We start from the raw sequence: 19,189 nt of genomic DNA on the forward strand, positions 1-19,189 counted from the left end.
TATCACCCCAAATTCACAACTTCAAATTCCTAGCATAAATGCATATCAATCACAATTTTCCCCAAATCAACATTTTCTTTTTCTCTGCGATATTGACATTTCCAATCTCATCTAACACTTTAATCAGGATGCCAAATGCATCCAAGTCTCTTTTTGAACTCAGCTCAAACGATTAGAATTAGGGAAAAAACCCCAACTTAAAACATCGATAAGACAAAACAAACTGCATTTTTGCATCTCTCCTCTGTTCAAGACTCAAAAGAAAACAAAGAATAAACAGTTAATTTCCATATAAATAGATAAGCATATCCAAAGAACAAAGGAAAAGAAAATAACTGTTTGGCTCCACCCCCACACAACTTCAACTTCTTAAAGAGACACTACCTCTTAAAACTTTTTTTTCCTGTGACATTCACTCACAAGTTGCCACACCTCATTCAATATTGCTAAATCTAAGATATTCACACACTTTAAAACAATATTCTCACTCAAAAGCACAATTATACACAATTATACCTCAAAGAAATTATTCAAATTCTTAAAACTGATACACCCATATACTCTCATAAGCTTGCCCACCATTCCACACGTGATATACTGAATTAACATGCAATTTTCACAAAGGAAAATGGGCATCACAATTAGGTTTTGAAATTGTATCTCCACGGTTTTCCCTCCTTACGAGCATCCATAAGGCAGTGTATATGATATAAAAGAACGGACAGAAAAACATCAGTTACACAAACTTTTCCGAAAGTGGTTAGCCAGAGGCCCGTCAAAGAGTCAATGGCGCCGCCCTCTCATTTCCAAAAATTGCGCTAAGAGGCATACCTCTGTATTAACTGTACATCACCCATGTCTTGGCAAGGCCGTTCTGTCTACGAGAATCTGGTTCTGTGGGTTCCAATGTGCAAAATTCGCAAGCTAGGGCATTCCCCTGGGAGACTTTGTCATGGTCACTCGTATGGGCATTGCACTGAATAATGGCCAGGTGGACTGGGAGGGTTGAGGCTTGCAGTGTGGCTATAGCAGTGGCCATCAATGTCTTTAAGTTCTGAAAGTCATCTTCTTGTTGGAATGAGAGAGTTAAAATGAAAAATAATTAACTAAGCCCAGAACAGAAAACCCTCATCTGCCAGGAATGGGCGGGCTGGTATTATTCACAGTGGGGAGGTCCAATTCCCTATCAGTCAGGAACCTGGGCACTGTGATTGGACAGTGATTGTGATTGGTCAGACTCCCTGCCATTCAGGATCAGGCCACACCCCACAACCATTGGGTCACTCACAAACTCTCTCCTCTCTCCCCAGCAGAGGCGAGCTCTGTGTCAAAAGTTATTCAAAGTTCGACGGCAAGTTTGTTTTAAAAAGTACAGGCTGTTGGCTATGATTTAAAGTTCTTGAGCAGCCTCGATTCTCATGCTCTTTTTTTTTTCCCTGTTCCAATCTTTTTTAATTTATCTGCTGTTTCTCTGGTCATCTGCGTTTAACTCTCTCACTGCTGGATTCAAAACTACACCTTCCTCTTCTGCCTCAGCCCTTTCCCTTCTTTCTCATCTTCCTCTTCAGTGTCCCCAAGTCGCTATTTGTTCCTCATTCCCCCCCCCCCCCCCCCCCCCCCCCCCCCCGAATTTGTTCATTTTCCCCCTTCCATAAACAGTGTCGCCATGCCAGACAAGCGGTCCCCGGCGTTATTTGGGTTTAGTGCCTTTTTCCCCCCTTTTTCTTTTACCAATTGTCGCTTAATTTGCGACTCAATCAGGCCTTTTCTTTTTTCGGCCTTTTCCTGTTTTATCATGCCAATTACATTCTGCTTGTAACATACCCCAATTCTTAGTTATACCATCCTTTTACATATTTTCTGCCTTTTTAACATTTTCAACATTCCATGTTCGTCCGACTGGCCAAGATTCATCTCCCAAACGTTTGGTTAGCTTATAACTTAATATTCTATAGTCTTTGTTATTTTTATGATTCAAATAACACATGTTGGACGGGTGTCCCCCCGTCAATTTTATCCAGATTATTCCCCATAGCCGCGAGTCTCTTCTCAGCCCGGCTACTTTGTGAACAACAAACCTTTTTAGTTTGCGGAGCCAATTGCCGACTACTTTCCCAGTAGCGAAATCTCTTACCAAATACTTTCCTGGTAGCAGAAATATATGAATTATCGACAAACCATTTTAGTTTGCTCTTTCCAATCGCCGACTACTCTTTTGGTAGCAAAATACACAATTTACGACAAACCTTTTTAGTTTGCTCCAGCCAATCGCCAGCTACTCTCTTGGTAGCAAAATACATACACAATTGGTCTTACAGTTGTCTGTATTAAGGACCTCGGCGGGGAACCAGATCGACCTCTTTCGAAGGACAACAGATATTCCCGGGAGCTTCTACGGGAGTCGGTCTCAAAGGGTCCGATTGGAGCTCAGTTTTCTCCCTGTCCCGATCCCGGTCACTCTGTAGCCTCTTACACAGTCATCTGTCAATGGTCCCAGTGAGGTCCTGCCACCTATACGCCAATGTTACGGTTCACTTCTTAATAAATAGACAACTCACAAAAACGATAGTTAGACCAACTCAAGCTTTACTGATCATCGGCTGGGAAGTAACGGGGATACACCAGTCAAGTAAGCAACTCAGACACTTGACTTCCCCCGTGCCACCACTTCAATGTACAAAGAGTTGCATGATGTTTTATACTGTGTGTGTGTCACTTAGTCACATTCCAAAGATGTTAGTCATGATCAGGGATACAGTCAAAACACATTACCACAGGATGCATCTGAGCTTGTCTCTTGTCAATTAGTAGACACATTTCAAAGGCATCTTATCAGCTGGTACTTTCAAGACAAGACATCTCAAAGGCATCGGTCATTGTCTCAATATACATCACTGAGACAAGTCTGATCTTGTCTCTCTCATCAATTGGTAGACACATTTCAACAGCACCGGTGATGGTCTCAATACACAGCAACCTGAGGCAAGCCCAGGCTTGTCTTTCTCTCTTATCAATCCACTGGAAAAGGCCTGCTTCAGACGAAATATAAGCTATAACCTAGTCCAGTATTCCATTATATATCATTTATATATTTTAAATCATTTAACCGTTTCAGGATGTAATGCTGAGTCTTTAAGGCACTGGTGTGGTTGCATTTGGAATATTGTTAGCAGTTTTGGACCGCATATTTGAGGAACAACACCTGGTTTTGGAGAGGGTACATAGAGGTTTTATGAGCATGGTCCCAGGGATGATGAGGTTAACATATGAGGAGTGGTTTGAAACCTTTGGACAAGTATTCGCTGGAGTTTAGAAGAATGGTGGGGGAATCATATTGAAACCTATCGGATAATGAAAGGCTGATATGTGGGGTGTCAAAGGTTATGGGTAGAAGTCAGAGGAATGTGGTTGAGAGGGAAAAATAGACCAGCCACGATTGAATGGCGAAGTAGACTTGATGGACTGAAGGATTTAATTCTGCTCCTGCGTCTTATGGTCTTGTATGACGGAGGAAGTCATGATGCAGCTTTATTGGACTTTGGTTAGACTGCATTTGGAGTATTACGTGTAGTTCTAGTCCCACCATTTCAAGAAGGATGTGAAAGCTTGGTGCAAAGGAGGTTTAATAATGATGCCTGAATTAGGGGGCACAGCTACAAGGAGAGGTTGAACAGATTTGGATTGTTTTCTCTGGAATGCTGGAAGTTGTGGGCAGATCTAATAATAGTATATAAAATTATGGGAGGCATAGATAGGGTAGATAATCATAATCTTTCCCCCAAGGATTGAATTATTAAGTACTAGGGCGCCTAGCTTTAAGGTGAGAGGGACAAAGTTTAAAGGCAATATGTGAGTCGTTTATTTGCACAGAGCATGGTGTGGCATTTGATGGCACTGGCAGGGGTAGTGATTGAGGCAGATATGATCGTGGCATTTAATGAGCCGTTTGGATAGGCATATAGAATTGCAGGGAATGGAGGGATGTGGATTATGTGCAGACAGAAAAGAATATGTCTTGGCATCATGTTTATCACAGCCACTGTAGGCCGACGGGGCCTGTTCTTATGCTGTACTGTTATGTGCTATGGAAACAATTAGCAGTTTAGCAATGAGCATTGGTCATTTTCCAGATGCTATTAACTGCAGTTATCATTAGCCTTCATGATACTTTGATTTTATTTTTGATTTGTACTTTTATTTTTAATGTGAAATTTGCTTTTCATGCAATTGCATGTGTTTTAACACAACAGTAACACAGGATTTATGGATTGATAAAGATATTTCTCGGAGTAATAACTTGGATTTCTCATGTTGTCGTTGTGGTGTTTCCTGAAATTTAACATCCCACCCATTTAACCTAAATCCATTGGCAACAGAATATAATTATTCTTTGCCATGTTTGTCAGTCATTCTACTGCTTTCTGTGATGTGCTGATTGCCATGCCATGTCATATTATCATACAAACATGAGGTTTCTCTTTCCTTTTGATTAGAAAGATCAGAAGAATAGAGGACGAGAAATGCTCGCAATGACGATAATCTTGAGGGAAAATGTATTTAATTGGATTGTGGACTGCTTTGTCACAAATCACTATAATAGATAGCTGGATAAATAACTGAATAAGGTGAATAAGGGAGGGAGGCAACACGTGTTAGTATCATAATGTTTTAACATAGAGCAATATTTAAAGCAGTATTTTGTTCCATAAATTGTGTTCCTGTGTTTCCTACTTTACACCAAACTGATGGCAGGACTTTTTTTTGCAGTGTCTGGGAGATGTGAAGTAAGGTTGGCTGGGACTTAAACTGAACTGTCTGTGCATAAACAATCTACAACTTCAGGATGAATGGGGATATGCCTCATGTTCCCATTACCACACTTGCTGGGATTGCTAGCCTCACGGATTGTAAGTACTGTTCATTTCTAATATTTACCATTGTGCTTAAGAATTCAAAAAGTGTATTAATGCTGTGGTCTTGCACATGGAGTATAAAGTATTGAATGCATGTTTAAAGCTGATAGTGACATCCAAAGTTTGCCTTTTTAGAGAAATGTGTAAACACAAACTTGAAAACATTTGAAATTAATTTTAACGTATAATACCACAGAGTGCAGGTTATTGGAATAGATTTGTCTACTTTTAAGGTGAGAGGACAAGATTTAACACAAATCTGAGGGGCAACTTTTTTACTCATAGGATGGCGGGTATATGGAACAAGCTGCCAGAGGAGGTAGTTAGGGCATTTGAAGGACACTTTAACAGGTTCATGGATAGGAAAGGTTTCAAAAGTTCACGTCATAGGAGCTGAATTAGGCCATTTGGCCCAATGAGCCTACTCTATCATTCAATCATGACTGATCTATCTTTCCCCCTCAATCCCATCCTCGGCTCTTCACCCTGTAACCTTTGAGGCCCTTATTAATCAAGAACCTATGAATCTAGTACATAACTAAAACTCTGATCTTGTGCTCTTCCGGTTTGCGTGGTTTTTCTATGTGCAAAGACGGTACACGATAGGGCTACGATTTTTCGCCAGGTTACTCGCCGTTCTCATGTGCTGCGAGTGCAACAAGTTTCGTTCTGATTGGTGGTATATTGTAAAAGTTATCGAGGTATAAAAATCTTAAAAACCACGCGTGCGCGGATTCCTTCAGTCAGCCCCACGCAGATTGGCCTCTTCTGTCAGTCAATGTCACGGCCGGGATGGCGAAGCCCCTTCCTGCTCCCGCCTCAACTCCTCCCTCCCTTCCTCACAGTAACTTGTCTATCGTCTTACCCACGACCGGCGGGGGGGGGGGTTCAGTGGAGGCCCCGGTCCCGTCTCTCTCTCCATCATCACTCACCCCTCTCTCCTGCCCCCCCCTCTGGCAGTGGCGGTCCAGCCTACCCGTCCCCCCGGGTCCGCCGCCCCTGCGGTAACTCACCCTCACGGCCTTCTCGGAGGAGATCTCCCGGGCTTGATCAGATATATCTTAGCAGACTACGGGAAGTTAGAGAGGAAATTACAGGTGCCCTGGCTTAGATTTACATGTTGTCATTAAAGACGGGTGAGATGCCAGTAGACTGAAGTGTGGCAAACGTGTTTCTGTATGGCAGGTTGCTCTGTAAAGAGAGATAGCTGAATGGATAGAAAATGAGGGTGATGGTGTAGGTTGTTTTTTGGACCGAAGGCCTGTGACTAGTGGTGTGGCTCGGGGTACAAAATCATGAGGGGAATAGATTGGAGAACCAGAGGAAATAGATTTAAGGTGAGGGAAAAAAGAATTAATAGGAACCTGAGGGGTAACTTTTTGTACACAGAAGGTAGTGGGTGCATGGAACAAGTTGCAGGAGGACATAGTTGAGGCAAGTAATATCACAACGTTTGAGAAATGTTTAGACGGGTACATGGATAGGACAGGTTTAGAGGGATATGGGGCAAACGTAGGCAGGTGGGATCAGTGGGGGATGTTAGTCAATGGGCCTATTTGCACACTATGACTCTTTGTATGTTGTTAGACAAATATTCTGGAGAAACTCAATGTCTATGGAGTGCAGGCAGCATCTATGGAGTGAAGGAATAGGTGACGTTTTGCGTTGAGACCCTTCTTCAGACATTCTTCTTATGATGTTTGTCACTTTCCCTGAACCCTTTCGGCAATCAGACTGGTTTTCACGTGTTTGGAGAACTGTATAATTCTGCAGAGTTGCGAGTCAATAAGGAGCCTCTGAATTGTGGGAGGTGGGCCATCATTTTAGAACTTGCAGATACAATAGGTGCAGGAGTAGGCCATTCGGCTCTTCGAGCCAACAACGCCATTCAATGTGATCATTGCTGATCATCCACAATCAGTACCACGTTCCTGCCTTCTCCCCATATCCCTTGATTCCGCTATGCCTAAGAGCTCTATCTAACTCTCTTTTGAATGCATCCAGTGAACCATCCTCTACTGCCTTCTGAGGCAGAGAATTCCACAAATTCACAACTCTCGAGGTGAAAAAGTTTTTCCTCATCTCAGTTCTAAATGGCCTACCCCTTATTCATAAACTGTGGCCCCTGGTTCTCCCCCAACATCGGGAATATGTTTCCTGCATTTAGCATGTCCAATCCCTTAATAATTTTATATGCTTCTATAAGATGCCCTCTCACCCTTCTAAATTCCAGTGACTACAAGCCCAGTCGTTCCATTCTTTCATCATATGACAGTCCTGCCATCCCGGAAATTGACCTCATGAACCTATGCTGCACTCCCTCAATAGCAAGAATGTTCTTCCTCAAATTAGGAGACCAAAACTGCACATAATGCTCCAGGTGTGGTCTCACTAGGGCCCTGTACAACTGCCGAAGGACCTCTTTGCTCCTATACTCAAATCCTCTTGTTATGAAGTTCACTGCCTGCCTTCGTTGTGTGTGGCTGGTACAATTTGGATGTTGTCCATTAGAAGCAAGTGAACTCCTCACTACAGATTTTTGATAGACTGGCCAAAGTATTGCTGTTGTAAATTTAGGGAAATACACCAGGTGCCAAACATGATATATGTTACTTACTGAACTAAAATCTGATGTGCTGATTTTACTGTAGCCAGGCAATTGGGTTTTCATGACTGACATGCAAGTGCTCAAGCCTGTGGTGATTGTAAATATATGCAAATCATTTTGCATTATTCAATGGATTAACAGGTTATGCAGACATATTCCATTAGAAGTACATTTGATGCTTGCAGCTAGAATTCTAGCATTTATATTGCATTTTTATGCGTGTGCCAAATTGTATTGATTTCATGTTCTTTGCACTGCACTTTGTATGAAATAAAGGTATGACGGTTGCACAGTAGTTAAATTACTGGACAAGTAACTGAGAGAACCAAATTCAAACCGTACATGGCAACTGTGGAATGGAACTTAATATTAAACTTGGATTAAAGAAACGAGCTGGTAAAGACATGTAAAGTGCTCATTTAAAAAACCCCTCAAATAAGCAGTAGCTCAAAAGCAGTACTCTCCAGATTATGTCCGCTGCTACTGGTGAATACAGAACATTATACAGAGGAATGTGTGGCTGCAACAATGATGAATGAGAGAAGGGTTTAGATTTGTGGAGCATTTGGATCAGTTCCTGGAAAGGTCTCATGACCTCAAAGACAGTATTTCAAAATGTAGCTTGGAAACCCCGAAGACGGGAGAGTAGGAGATTGGGATATTGCCTCCAGTGCTTTCAAGGTCAGCTACAGGAGGTGCCCCTGGGAAACTGAGGCGGTCGGGCGAGGTGAGGTATGTCTGGTCGCTGGCCTGCAGCAGCCTATAGGACCTACCTGGATAAGGGGCGCAGACCTGGACTTTGGACTTTCTTTGTAAATGGCGCCATTGTTCCTTGCAGGGAAGTTATATGGTGTTACTGGGGAGGATTTGAACTTATTTTGCAGAGCTTAGATGTACCTGAATATGGTTTAAAAATGGTAATTATATGGAATATATCAAGAAGGAAATTAGAGAATTTTGAAGGCAACAATGTGAAAATTCTGAGATTGTAGAGTATCATGAATAATGCATATGAGCTGAAAGCTTTTATGGGTGTATGGTATTTTTCCTTATTTGTGAATCATGGCTTAAGGAGTGCAAGAATGGCAGTTCCCATTTATGTGAGATTCTGATGACAATCTGCTAGCCTGACTATTCAAAAATTCAGATTATTTAGCATCACGCACACAGCTAATGTTTTCCCACTGCTGTAATAATCTTGCTGAGGCGGGCTTCGGGCTCACCATAGTCATATAACATGGACACAGGCCATTTGGCCCAAATTGTCCACACTGACCATTGGGAACCCACTGGTATTAATCTGATGTCCCAGCATTTGGCAAGCAACCTTCTGTGTCTAGGTGCTCATCTGGGCACTAAAAACTTGATGTAAACAAATACACTTATAGTTATGATGAATAGAACAATAAATACAATGGTGTGCAAAAATTGAATGGTGAAGGATTATAGTACAAAATCCAAATGGTGCAAAACAATATTAAGATGCAATAACTGAACCAGCTAGAGGTAAATGTAGGTGGCAGCGGCTCTGGGAATGTGGGTGTGAAAGAGCTGACTGGTTTAGGAGGCGGATAGAAGCCATGAGCTTCATGAGCCAGACATGAGCTTCTGTATCTTTTCTCGGAAGGTAGAAGAGAGAAAAGGGGATGACCAGGGTAGTATTAATCCGTGTCAATATCCGCCTTCTAATGTAATGCCCTGTTAATATGTTCAGCGTTCCCTGCAGTTCTGTTGGTCAAAGAAGCCAGTTGCAAGTGAAGGATTTGATCCTGACCTCGGGTGCCATCTAGGTAGAGTTTGCGCATACTCCCTGTGACCTCTAGATGCTCTGGTTTTCTCTCGTATCCCAAAATGTGCAGGTTTGTAGATTAAGTAGCCTTTATAAATTGCCCCCCAAGTGTGTCAGGAATGGATGCAAAGATGCGACAACATAGAATAGGTGATCAATGGTTTACATGGACTCGGTGGGCCAAAATGTCTCTTTGCATTCTGTAGCATTCGATCAATCAAAGTCCAAGGTCCTGAAGTTTAAGCATAACCTTATTTGGTGTGATGATGTTGAATGCTGAGCTGTAGTCAATAAATAGCATCCAATCAAGGTGATCCAGGCTGCATGTAGTTCAAAGAAAGAGTTTAACACACAGCTGTTGCATTTTGGGAAGTCGAATACAGGCCTACAAAGTGAATGGTCAGGCTCGGGAAAGTGTTGTAGAGCAGAGGGATCTAGGAATGCAGGTAAGTTCCTTGAAAGTGGCATCACAGGTAATAAATAGGGTCATACCTACAGGTAATAAGTAGGCTTTCAGCATATTGGTCTTCATCATTCAAAATATAGAAGTTGGGAGCTCATATTACAGTTGTACAAGACATTGGTGAGGCCACATTTGAAGTTTTGTGTTCTGTTTTGGTCACCCTGTTATAGGAAGGATGTCATTAACTTGGAAAGGGTGCAGAGAAGATGTACGACGATGTTGCCAGGACTCGAGGGCCTGAGCTATAGGGAGAGTCTGAGCAGGCTATGATTTTATTCCTTGGAATGTAGGAGGATGGGGGGTGATCTTATAGCCGTGTATAAGAACATGATAGGAATAGATAAGGTAAATGCACAGAGTCTTTTACCCAGAGTAGGGGAATCAAGAACCAGAGGACACGGGTTTAAGTTGAGGGAGGGAGGGAGGGGGGGGGGGGGGAGGGGGGTGGGAAGACTTAATAGGAACCCGAGGGTCAACTTTTTTAGACAAAGGGGATAGGTATATGGAACGAGCTGCTGGAGGAAGTAGTTGAGGCAGGTACTATTGCAACATTTAAGAAATTCTTAGACAGGAACATGGTTAGGATGGCTTTAGAGAGATATGGCACAAACGCAGGCTGGTGGGACCAGTGTCGATGGGGCATGCTGGTCAGTGGCATATGTTGGGCCGAAGGACATGTTTCCACGCTATATGACTGCTGCTGTGTGGGTGTTATGCCCCTGTCCCTTTTAGGCGACTACAGGCGACTAATCTGTCGCCACATGGTCGCCAGGGTGTCGCCTGTATAGTCGTGAGTAGTCTCAGTCGCCCAAAGAATCGTAGCATTTTTCTGGTCCCACCAGGAGGTTTTGAAATGTTTAAAACTTTTGGTGATAGTCAGCGACAATTGGCTTGACACTAATGAGTGTAGCTTGACTTCTCCTGACATAGCTGCTGTCGTAGGTTGTCACCAGGAAGACGTAGGTTGTCGCCGATGCTGACTTTGAATTCCATTGCCGACTACCTATGTCAACCGGAAACAGGCACCGGCGACTGAATTGTCTTACCTTGTTGTAGGTGTGATCGTAGGTGAGCGTCCTGATGGGTCGCCAGTTGTCGGTGGCTTGCCGTAGCTGGACGTTGACTAGTTGATAGGTTGTTGTAGACATTGTCGTATTGGGGTACAGTTGGAGGTTTTTCCGCCACCTGCTACGATTATGACAGTCGTCGAAAAAAATCGCCTAAGTGGGATAGGCCCATTACAAGGCAACAGGTTCAAAGATCTGACTAGTAGAACAGAAAAAACCTCACTTGTCTGTTTAGTTGCAAATCGGTTTTATTGGCAAGAGAGGACAAAAGCAATACCTGTCTCGGTATGGGCTGGGTCCGGTTTACAACAGCACATCTCTCTCTCGCTCTCTCTCTCTCTCTCTCATATAACAATGGGTCATCCGTAACTTAAGGGAACTCAAGGAAGACGTGCACAAACGTGGACATTTTCAGTCTTTCAAAGGTCTTTATTATGGTCAATGTTGGCTCACGTAAGTTGCTCATCCTCTAGTTTATCTGCCAGTATGGGAGAAACTTTCCTGCAGCCTACTTCATCTATACTGTTCATAATTCTGTATACTTCAACCACCAGAGAGAACAGGCCGAGACTCTTCAATCTGTCCTCATAACTGAAACACTCCATCCCAGGTAACATCTTGGTGAATTTCCTCTCACCATCTCCAGTGCTATTACATGTTCCCTGTAGTCAGCTGACCACAATGGTATGCAAAATTCTATTGGAGTTCTGAACAATGGTTTATAAAGTTGAAGCATATGGAGCATTACCTAGACACAAGGAACTGCAGATGCTGGTTTACAAAAAATGGCAAGACCCAGTGTTGGAGTAACATCAGCGCCTCTACTTCCTGAGAAGATTACGGAGAGTCGGTATGTCAAGGAGGACTCTCTCTAACTTCTACAGGTGCACAGTAGAGAGCATGCTGACTGTTTGCATCATGGCTTGGTTCGGAAACTTGAGCGCCCTGGAGCGGAAAAGATTACAAAAAGTAGTAAACACTGCCCAGTCCATCATCGGCTATGACCTACCTTCCATCGAGGGGATCTATCACAGTCACTGCCTCAAAAAGGCTGGCAGCATCATCAAGGACCCACACCATCCTGGCCACACACTCATCTCCCTGGCACCTTCAGGTAGAAGGTACAGGATCCTGAAGACTGCAACGACCAGGTTCAGGTATAGCTACTTCCCCACAGCCATCAGGCTATTAAACTCGGCTCGGACAAAACTCATTAATAGCCCATAATCTGTTTATTTGCACTTTATCAGTTTATTTATTCATGTGCGTATATATTTACACAATGGTATATGGACACACTGATCTGTTCTGTATTCGTGCCTACTATGTTCTGGTGTGCTAAAGCAAAGCAAGAATTTCATTGTCCTCTCAGGGACGCATGACAATAAACTCTCTTGAACTCAGTGGCCCAGTCAAAATTTCTGGAGAACACTGATGTGATGTTTCAAGTTGGGACCAATCAGTATGAAAAAGGGTCCCAACTCAGAACATCACCTATCCATGTACTTCACAGATGCTGCCTGACCCGCTGAGTTACTCCAGCACTTTGTGTCATTTTGTAGACCAGAACCACCCTGCTCCATTATTCAACGCTCCAACTGATCAGTTGCAGCATCTCGTATGCCTCTTGTCTCTTGCGTTGCCATCTTAGAGGACCTGCCTGCCAAAGTCCCTCTGTTCCTTGATGTTTGTTCCGACCTCGATTTATGTTGTAGCCTCATTAGTGCTTCCAAAATGCATCTCCAGATTCATCCCTAAATGCCCCAAAATGGTTACTGGGACCCAGGGCTTCTGTGCTTCTTTCAGCCAACCATGGTTCAATGGAAAATGTATTGCAATACTGTAAAGAGTTGAGTTGTGCACATGCCAAGGTACAACACATATTTATTAAAGTACACTTACAGCATTGATCTGCAAGGTGTTACAGTAACTAGCAGCCACTCAGACTAAATTACGTAAGCAAACTCCTGGTAATATAAACCGCATAGTAGGTGGAGCTACTACTAACAAGCACTACAATTGGTTAGTAATAATAATAATAATAACTTTATTTATAGAGCACTTTAAAAACAACCACTGTTGCAACAAAGCGCTGTACATGACTAATCATGAACAAAAAATTATTACAAGACAATAAAAACATTAAAAAAGAGAGTAAAAACAATAAAAAACATTAAAAACACTAAAACAGGAGCAAAGTCTCATGCAGGGTCAAAAGCCAAGGAATAGAAAAGGGTTTTAAGACTGATTTTGAAGATGGACAGTGAGGGGGCCTGTCTGATGTGCAACGGCAGAGTGTTCCATAATGTCGGAGCAGCAAAAGAGAAGGCTCTATCCCCTCTGAGCTTCCGCTTAGACCTCGGTACCTCCAGGAGCAGCTGATCAGCTGACCTGAGGCACCGGGCAGGAGCGTAGGGATGAAGCAGCTCAGAGAGGTAAGGCGGGGCGAGACCATTTAAAGTCTACATCTTTCCTTGTAAAAACAAAATAAAGCATAGATATGTGTATACATGGTGGCTAAACAATGCAGTAGCCGAAACGCTCATAACGCATATGGGGAAGTATAAATGGTTACACAAAATCACCGTATCTAAGGGGTGACCTGCTGACCCGTCTGGCGCATGTGCGGTACGAATCAGTTTCTCCTCCTTTCACCAGTGAAGTGACTGGGGAAGGGACGGGACAGCACCGTAGACCCTGGTGGAGGTGGTGAAACAGGCGAGCTGGGTGCTGAACGCTGTGGAGAGACCGCGGGGGGACACAGTCTCTGGCTGTGAAGCAGGTGGCGTGGTAGTGGGAGGGTATACAAAACGAGCAATCTCTGGATACGGAATCGCAGGATGTGGGTCCTTCACAGGAAGGAGATGTTGACGGTTGCGTCTGTAAATGGCCCCATCCGCGCTTACCAGGTAAGAGCGCGGTTCTTTAGCAGGATTGTGGATGTGACCCAGACGGCCATAGCCCTTGTTGGTCTGGAGACGAACAACCTGTCCACTGGAGAGAGGTTTAAGTGGCTTACTGGACTTGTCAAAAAAAGTTTTTGTGCATCACGCTTCAATTGCAGTCGTTTCTGGACCACGGGAGAACGGACCTGTGGCTGCAAAAGCTGCTGGGGTACAGGCAGGGCAGCGCGGGTTTGACGAGACATCAGGCGTTGGGCTGGAGATGTGTTCCCTGGCAATGTTCCTTAAATTGAGCAGGTCCAGGTAGACGTCAGATTTTGCAAGATAGGAACGCTGGACTGCGGAAACTCAGGGCTGCTGGTGATATTTCGAAAGTCCCATCGTTGAGCAAAGTTTCTGAAAAGCTGGCTGGTGAACTGACTGCCATTGTCGGATAGAAGACGTGCAGGGGAACCATGCACGGAGAAATGGCGTTGCAACTTCTGGATAATTGCTTCAGATGTGATGGTTTGGAGTAGATCAATGTCGAACCAGCCCGAATATGAGTCGACGAGAACAAATAGTGTTTCCCATGCCATTTGAATATGTCGGTGGCTACTGTGGGCCACGGTAGAGGAGGAACTGGGTGCCACAGTAAGGGCTGCTTCTGCTGGTGTGGCGTCAGGCTTTTGCAGATGGCGCAGACTTCAGTTTTGTCACGTATATACTTGATCATGCCAGGCCAGTAAAACATGCCCTGTGCCCGTTGTAAGGTGGCCCCTGTGGAGGGCATTGCAGTACTAGTCCCGGAGAACGGCTGGGCCAACTGCTTTGTGACCCTTGACTATAATCCCGTCCTGTATCACCAGCTAACCAGGAAGTATGGGTGGATCGCGAGCAGGGTGCTGTTGTTTATCCGACCAGCCACGCCGGATGACTGCAGACAGCAATTGTAGAGTCGTCAGCAGCCGTGTGCTCTACCAGGCTGCTTAGGCAATCAGTGGGAACATACGATACCTTAATTACTGAGAACTGGTCCTGTTCAGAGGGCTGTTCGCTGGTTTTGTGTGGGTTTGGGTTAGCTGACACATTTGATAGCATGTCAGCTATGTGCATGTCCTTGCCTTTTTTGTAGACAATGTTGAAATCAAAATGCTGCAGCTGCATCATCATCCGTTGCAGGCGAGCCAGAGCGGCGTGAATGGGTTTGTTCAAGATAGTGACCAGCGGCTGGTGGTCTGTTTCTATAGTCACAGACTTCCCAAAAATAAAGTCTTTGAATGCAGGCGAAAACCACTGAGAGCAATTCTTTCTCAATTTGGGCGTAACGTCGTTCCGTGTCGGTCAGTGTGCGGTAGGCATATGAAACATGCTTGCAGTTGCCATCGGTAGTGGTCTGTAGGCAAGCAGCGCCAAGTCTGTACTGGGGCGCATCACATGTGAGTGTTACTGGTAACTCCAAAGCGAAGTAGGTTAGGGTGGGTGTGCTGGCCAGCTGCAACTTGAGGATATCAAAAGCTCTTTGGTGCTGTGGATATCAGGACTATTCAGTGTCTTTGTGTGTCGGTTCCCACAGGGGGGCAGATATATCGCTGAGGTTGGGAATAAATTTCCCCAGGTAGTTGACCATTCCAACGAACTTTTGCAAAAGTGTAACGTCAGTAGGAACCGACATTTCATTGATAGCAACAGTTTTTGATGGGTCTGGTTTGAGACCATCATTTGTAAAAACAGCGGATGCAATAAATGAGGTTGAAGGAGGTGCAGGTGAACCTCTGCCGCACCTGGAAAGACTGCTTGGGTCTTTGAATGGAGTCAAGGGGCGAGGTAAAGTGACCAGTGTAGCATTTCCTGCGGTTACAAAGAAAAGTGCCCAGGTTCGGGTGGGAAGGGACGAATTGACCAGGGAGTTACGAAGGGAGCGGTCTCTGCAGAAAGCTAGGTGCGGCAGAGGTTCACCTGCACTTCCTCCAACCTCATCTATTGCATCCGCTGCTCTCGATGTCAGCAGTTCTACATCGGTGAGACCAAGCGTAGGCTTGGCGATAGCTTCGCCGAACACCTACGCTCGGTTCGCAATAACCAACCTGATCTCCCGTTGGCTCAGCACTTCAACTCCCCCTCCCATTCTGAATCCGACCTTTCTGTCCTGGGCCTCCTCCATGGTGAGGCCACCGTAAGTTGGAGGAGCAGCACCTCATATTTCGCTTGGGCAGTTTGCACCCCAGCTGTATGAACATTGACCTCTAATTTCAGGTAGTCCCTACTTTCTCCTCCCCTTCTCAACTCTCCCTCAGCCCACTGGCTCTAACTCTTCCTTTCTTCACCCCGCCCCTCCCACCCTCGCATCAGTCTGAAGAATTTGCCTATTTCCTTCGCTCCATAGATGTTGCCTCACCCGCTGAGTTTCTCCAGCTTTTTTGTCTGCCTTGATTTTTCAGCATCTGCAGTTCCTTCTTAAACACTTTATGTTGAGAGAGTATCTGCTGAGTTGGGCTACCAGCGAGAAAGAGTTGATGGACAGCACGGCCAAAGTAGACTAGGCCCAGATCGTGGCATGTATTGATACCAAGCAGAATTTCGGAATTCCCCTTGACGATATAAAACTTAAGGGTTATCGACTGCGAGTCTATGATGCAGTTTAAATTGGTTTCTCCAAGCGGGTATAGAACGTCACCCCCGTAGGCCAGCAGCGTGGCCGAAGCCTTTTCAACATGCTCAGCATTACATTTTTTTTAAACTCAGAAGAGGAAATGACATTACACTTCGCTCCCGTATCAATCTTAGCGATCACAGGCTTGTTATTCACAAGCATGTTTACCTCAAGGTCAAGCTGCTCGTTAGAGGAAGGGAAGAGGGAGTGAATGGCTGAACTGTTATCTTCTCTTTCAGACAGGGAAGCGGGGGATGGCTCCTCCAGCTCTTGGCTTTCGTTATCAGCAAGCTTATGTTTTAACAGGTGCAAGTTCGTCCTTGGGACGGATTGAGTCGCACAGGAACGGCAACATTTTGCAAAGTGGTTGAATTTCTTACAGAAATTGCAAATATTACCATAAGCAACACAGAACTCCTGACCCAGAGCATGAGAATTGTTACAATTAGGACATCGAGCAGCAGAACTTTGCTGCTGCCAGGGAGGGGAAGGCTGTGGATGCTTGTTACGACAGGAGGTATGTGTAAGGTTGATACTATACTGGGAGCACGGCCCATAGGTCACAGACTTAGTGTGAGAAGCTGTTATCTCAGCGATTCAACAGGCGTGTTCGGCTTGATTTAGAGTCAGTTCTGTGTTACAAAGTAATTCCTCTCTCACCTTGTCACTGAGCCTACCTCCAACGAGTTTGTCGCTGATCAGTTCATCGCATAAATTTTCAAAATGATAGCGCGCAGCCATGTGTTTTGAATCGCTGATAAAGCACTCTATTGGCTCGCCAACTTGTTGCATACAAGCAAAAAACTTGGTGCGTTCGATTATGGAGTTCGAAGGGAGGTCACACAACTGTCTAAACTTTGCAAGCAGGACAGCAGGGTCAACAATCGTTTCTGCAGGCACTTGGATCAGACCGTTGGGGTCTAAAACAGAAGGCGCAAAGGTAAAACGGTCTGCACGTTTCATTGCCTCGGGGCCAGCCAGGTTTAGTAGTACGGAAGCAAGTACATCTGGAGGATTGTTGCGATTGTTGCGATGAACAATACAAATGTAGTGTGTGTAATCGCGCTCGAAAAGGCGCCAGCGTTCAGCAATGTCAGAGTTGAAGATCAGAGGACTAGGACGGCGAGACAAGTTTTCCATGATGGAGGTAACAGGCACATAAAACAAATGTATAAAAATAAAACCCGATAAACTTGAACTGAGTAGGTAAGAAATCACTTCTTGACACCATGTAATGAGTCGAGTCGTGCACACGTCAAGGTAAAGCACATATTTATTACAGTACACTTATAGCATTGGTCTGCAATGTGTTACAGTAATAGCTCTGTCCTACGGTACGAGTTCATTCCAAGAGCTCTCCCGAGTTAAAAAAAAATCAAACTCGTAAGCACGGAGAATGAACGTAGCGGGTACGTTGGAGCTTGGGGACGTCACTTAGCGGCTCGTAATGCTAACGGCAGGTACTCGGGAAGACTCGCTAACGGCAGCTAAGCACGGGAAGACTCGTGAAGATTTTTCAACTTGTTGAAAAATGTCCACGAGAGCCCCGAGTACCGACGAGCGGCAATTACCGTAAATCTCCGAGTTCGAATCAGGGCAAACTTGGGAGAGCTCTTGGAATGAACTCGTACCGTGTGACAGGGCCATAACTAGCAGCTACTCAGACTGAATTACGTAAGCAAAATCCTGGTAATATAAACCGCATAGTAGGGGGAGCTACAACTAACAAGCACTACAATTGGTTAGTAGGAAGTAATCAATCTACAAATACTATGCAGCAACTTAAAAAAAATATTCAGTGTGTGTTGGAGTATTCATAGGAGTAGAATACTTTAGAATGTTCAATCTGAATATGGCAGGCAGAAAGTTGGTGAGAAAATACTCAGTTTCCTATAATCAATACTACATCTGCACTGCCATACATTTTTGCCAAAGTCCTGAGTATGCTAAATATTCAGAGTGTAAAGATGAGTTTCGACCTGAAATATCACTCCAGCACTTTGTTTCCCTCTGCATATTCAGAATTTTACTTTACAAGATTCGGGCTGAGCCGTGGCATGTTTGGTGGTGAAATTGGTAGTAATGATTCTGGGAATAATTCTAGCTGCACAAACCAATCATCTTGGGCTGAATCGCGAGTGGCTTGCCTCTGTTCCAGTTCTGTGGGTTTCGCGGTAATCCGCGTCAAGCAATTCTGCTGAAGGTACAGCATGTATGCAACTGGATAAGTGGATTATTTGCGAATGGTGACCTGTTCATGCTGAGGTTTGTATACTCATGTTAATGACTTGAGATTCTCAAAGACATCCCAAATGTTGCTGCTCCATTTTGATTGTTTGTGGGACAAGATTCACGTCAGTGGGGAGTGTTCACTTTTCAGGAAACATTTGAGAACATTCTTGAATTTGTTTTCCTGTCTAGCTGCCACTCACTTGGGAGTCTCGTGTTGGACATGATACAGTGGCCTTTCCTTTGGAGCTGATTCAGTGCAGTTCAAGCTTTGATGCTGCAGCTGGTGCCTGGGTGAGAATTCTGATTCATTTATGGGGTGTCCCACTATACGAGCTAATTCAAGAGTTCTCCCGAGTTTCCCCTAATTTGAACTCGGAAAATGACGGTAATAGCCGATAATGACGGTACTCGGGGCTCTCGTGGACATTTTTCAACATGTTGAAAAATCTTCACGAGTCTTCCCGAGCTTACCGCGTTTCCCGAGTGCCTGCCGTTAACGTTACGAGCCGCCAAGAGACGTCCCAAGCTCCGACGTACCCGCTACGTACATTCTATGTGCTTACCACGAGTTTGATTTTTTTT

The 19,189-nt window shown here is 44.5% G+C and overlaps 1 protein-coding gene across 6 annotated transcripts in view; it reads left to right on the top strand.

The window, feature by feature from the left end:
- The window catches only part of nipbl (NIPBL cohesin loading factor), a 278,213-nt gene that overhangs the window by 30,846 nt on the left and 228,178 nt on the right, over positions 1–19,189 (top strand). For all 6 annotated transcript variants that reach the window (XM_033018770.1, XM_033018771.1, XM_033018772.1 and 3 more), the window contains exon 2: positions 4,768–4,907. In XM_033018770.1, coding sequence (XP_032874661.1) covers positions 4,844–4,907 — 64 coding nt within the window. In that variant the 5' untranslated portion in view covers positions 4,768–4,843. The remainder of the gene's footprint in view (positions 1–4,767; positions 4,908–19,189) is intronic.

The sequence above is a fragment of the Amblyraja radiata genome, chromosome 3 (genome assembly GCF_010909765.2).
Source record: "Amblyraja radiata isolate CabotCenter1 chromosome 3, sAmbRad1.1.pri, whole genome shotgun sequence".
Taxonomy (NCBI): Eukaryota; Metazoa; Chordata; class Chondrichthyes; order Rajiformes; family Rajidae; genus Amblyraja; species Amblyraja radiata.